We start from the raw sequence: 4,061 nt of genomic DNA on the forward strand, positions 1-4,061 counted from the left end.
CAAAAGTGAAATTATATGGAAGAGATGCTATGTAAACTTCAAGGAGATTCATTTGGGAAGCTGTTGCTCCTTTGCAACAAAAGATATTACCTTTATTTGACATTACTAGGTTTATGAATAAAATTTCTTCTGGGAATAACCAATGACCATCCATCCAACCACATGTGGGAACAGATATCAACACAGATGTCACACAAACTCGTTATTATAAATTCAAGAAAATTAAACATAACCTAGAGATACTCTGAATTCTTACCATCTGTTGTTTTGTCAACACGTCATTGTAGATTGCCTCTCTTCGTTTGACATCAAGCTCCTGGCTGGCTTGTCTACTTAATGCTAATGCCTGTACCTGGGCCTCTGAGAGATTCATGTTTTCCTTCCACTGGAAGAAAAATTTCTAGTTATTCCTTATTGCAGTAGAATTGAAGAAAATAAAATATTTATGGTCCTTAAAGATATTCAGGATTTTTAAAGTTTTCTTTCCCCCTTTTCCTTTAATCTTTTCTAAAGAAGACAATGATGTAAAAGCAAGGTACTAAACTGTCCACTGTTGTACAAGGGTTAGCTATGCCTAGAGAAAAACTATTTGGATTTAATTCATGCAACTGGTAATTAAAATATGTTTATATAAACAACACATACATTTCCATGATTAACTGATTTCCCAATTCTTCAATTGTACATTTCTCTTTTGTACCAACATCTTGATAAAACTGAGATATATAGCTTGGCACTATTATACAGTTCACTAGTGTTTTACTGTTGTAAATCAAGTTATAAGAATTACGGTCTTTCCCCCACAGAAGTAGTGAAGCAAAAAACAAAAATCAGAATGAATGGTGGGAATAAGAATTGCAAGTTGGTATAAGACAACTGCCAATTAACTTACTACAGCTGAAATTATATCTTCAAGAGGCTGAATCCTCACTGCTGTCACACTGTTTGTTGCTTCCACAACTTTTTCTCTTCCTTGATTAATGAGGTCCTAGAAGAATGCAAGAAATAACTTTATCAGGGCACATAAAAAGACAGCTTAGTTTTAAAAGTATAGGGAGCCTTTCTCTTGCCAATTTACAACATGTGGCCTTAAAAATCTTTAAGTAATTGAAAAGTACAGCAAAATTCAGCATCAATAAAATGGAGTAAAACTCATCAGTGAGGGTCTTGTTAGGAAGATAAAAATTGGGTTCTATTGTACCAATAATTTAATAATTTAAATGACTCCATAAGCACATTTTAAAAAGAAAATCACATATTCAATTACATTATTTAATTACTGGTATATTAAAACCTAGTCTTTCTTATTTAACTCATCATTGATCCTATTTTTAAATTATTTCATAATACTGTACATTATCATACACTTAAAGTAGCATCTTCACTGCTTTAGAATGTAGATCAATGTGTGTATTTATCCCACTTTCAAACATTAAGTAATTTGCTTATTCAAAATATTTTATAACTGAAGAAAGTGCTATTTCTCTAGCCAGTCAGCTACCCTATTGTTTCTTAATTAAAATAATTCAAACTATATTAATTCAAGGCCTGATTTCTTTGTGCTCTGAACAAACCACATTTTATTATAACTACGCTGGTTCAAAAAGGTCAACAAACAAAAGAAAAATTTCTTGGTCTATTCAGAGGTAATCTTTTGGGGAATGTGATATTCCTGCATAGGAAACTCTCAACAACAAGGCATTTGAAATTGCCTTTAATTCAAGGCAAAATACTTTCGTACTTCACAACTTACCTCCAGCTGTTGATTACTCATTGCTGATAGGGCTCCCAAATTGAAAGGAATATAAGGAGTCTGAGAGTTAAAACTGACAGGGGGTAAATTGGTCCCAGTTGGTATGTTGAAACGCATGGTCAGTCCCTACAAACAAAAAATTATGCACTTTCCACATTGTGATTTAAAACTTGAAATTCTACATCACCTACTGGTTGAGAAAAAAACCCACATTCTCAGATCTAGGAAATTATTAACACTCTTTCACACACAAATAAAACACCCTTTTCATCTGAAACCAAGATCTTATTACACAGAAAGCTTTAACCCCTAAAGGTGTAGTCTTTTCTGATAATTTGCACAGTATGGGGCAACTCAGAGAATTCTGATGAGACTCCTAAAATCACAATGTTAAAGAAGTTTAGTACAATGAATTAGGAGTTTAAAATGGATTCGGGTATTAGGATAAGGTTTCCCATGCTCAGGCACATTTTTGCTCAAGTGAGGTGGTATTTAAAACAGAGGTGGAACTATTTTAAATAAAGTTGCTGCTGTAGATTGACATTAATGTCCAATAATGGAGTATTTTTGTGTTCTGATAATCGGTCAAAACTTTGAGTTTGGTACACAAGCTAAAGCAACATTTACCCCTACCTCCAAACTCAAGTTCCTGTATGTCTGTTACTACAGTAAGGGTGTTGATGGAAGTTAAGTGATGCTAAATATACAGCTTCCCACTAATCTCTCAATTTAGCAAGTGCTAATCAGAAATGAGGTTACTACTCTTTAAAGGGAAACATTTTCTTCTCTCCTCTCCTTCGAGTCTACCACCAAAGGTAGCCAAAGCCCATAAACAGACACCCAAACTTGGGGGACTCTGTTCCTGAAGATTCACTATATTATTACTTTTTCCAAATGTGACCCTTTTCTTCCTCCACTGTTCTTTTAAATGACTAACAACAAAAACAACAACAAAAAGCATTTCAGATGAACTACCTTCTTCTCTGCTTCATATTCAGCCCAAGCTGCTTTTCTTTCTTCTTCAGTCAACTCTTCTTCTTCTTTGTGGTCCAAAAGAGAATCATGTTCATGATATCCTACAATGTGTTCTTTATGTATTTGAAGAAGTTCTGCAAGTATGGTGTCCTGTTTAGAAAGGTTGAAATAATAGTTATTTTCTCCCTCTGGATCATATCTCCATAGTTCTTTGACCTACTGTTAGTCTAGAAACTCGCTACTATACATATTTCTGATATATATGATAAATTACCTAGAAAACATTCACAATACATGCAATACCAGCCTCTTATGTAAGAATGTCATATTTATACAGCATGTTTTAGGGGTTCAATTTTTTAATGACTACTTTTCATCTTTCAAGCTTTCTTATTCCAACATTTTTCTAATTTTTTCCTATGCATTTTGTTTTGTGCTTTTTTCAAAGTTGATAAAAAAAAGGCTAACGTAAGTCTGCTAAATTCATAGACGCTTTTGCTAAAAATCATGGCTATTCCTGTTCATAAATATTTAACACCTGTTATTTATTTATTTTGCTGCACCAGGTCTCTTAGTTGCGGCATGCAGGATCTTTGATCTTCGCTGTAGCATGTGGCATCTTTATAGCTGCAGCATGAGAACTCTAAGTTGCAGCATGTGGGATCCAGTTTCCAGACAAGGGATTGAACCTGAGCCCCCTGCACTGGGAGCACCAGAGTCTTAGTCACTGAACCATCAGGGAAGTCCCTTAACAACTTTATTTTCATAATCACTCTACCTACCAACCACTATACTAACAAAATCCAAATCTAAATTAATCAAAATAGCTACAGAACAGTTTAACTGGAACATCAGTTCAGTTCAGTTCAGTCACTCAGGCATGTCCGACTCTGCGACCACATGAATTGCAGCACGCCAGGCCTCCCTGTCCATCACCAACTCCCAGAGTTCACTCAAACTCACGTCCATCGAGTCAGTGATGCCATCCAGCCATCTCATCCTCTGTCGTCCCCTTCTCCTCCTGTCCCCAATCCCTCCCAGCATAAGAGTCTTTTCCAATCAATCAACTCTTCGCATGAGGTGGCCAAAGTACTGGAGTTTCAGCTTCAACATCAGTCCTTCCAAAGAACACCCAGGGCCAATCTCCTTCAGAACAGACTGGTTGGATCTCCTTGCAGTCCAAGGGACTCTCAAGAGTCTTCTCCAACACCACAGTTCAAAAGCATGAATTATTTGGCACTCAGTTTTCTTCACAGTCCAACTCTCACATCCATACATGACCACTGGAAAAACCACAGCCTTGACTAGATGGACCTTTGTTGGCAAAGTAATG

General features: G+C 35.9%; 1 protein-coding gene across 1 annotated transcript in view; it reads right to left on the reverse strand.

Annotated features, from left to right (window-relative positions):
* The window catches only part of LOC104983056 (transcriptional regulator ATRX-like), a 5,655-nt gene extending 2,403 nt beyond the window's left edge, over window positions 1–3,252 (reverse strand). Inside the window, exons 1-4 of the mRNA XM_010832546.1 lie at window positions 2,729–3,252; window positions 1,754–1,879; window positions 893–988; window positions 257–385 (exon numbers count right to left, since the gene is read on the reverse strand). Of these exons, the coding sequence (XP_010830848.1) occupies window positions 257–385; window positions 893–988; window positions 1,754–1,870 (342 nt within the window). The 5' untranslated portion in view covers window positions 1,871–1,879; window positions 2,729–3,252. The remainder of the gene's footprint in view (window positions 1–256; window positions 386–892; window positions 989–1,753; window positions 1,880–2,728) is intronic.
* Between the last annotated feature and the right edge of the window lie 809 nt (window positions 3,253–4,061).

The sequence above is a fragment of the Bison bison genome, unplaced genomic scaffold, assembly GCF_000754665.1.
Source record: "Bison bison bison isolate TAMUID 2011002044 unplaced genomic scaffold, Bison_UMD1.0 scf7180017861105, whole genome shotgun sequence".
Classification (NCBI taxonomy): domain Eukaryota; kingdom Metazoa; phylum Chordata; class Mammalia; order Artiodactyla; family Bovidae; genus Bison; species Bison bison.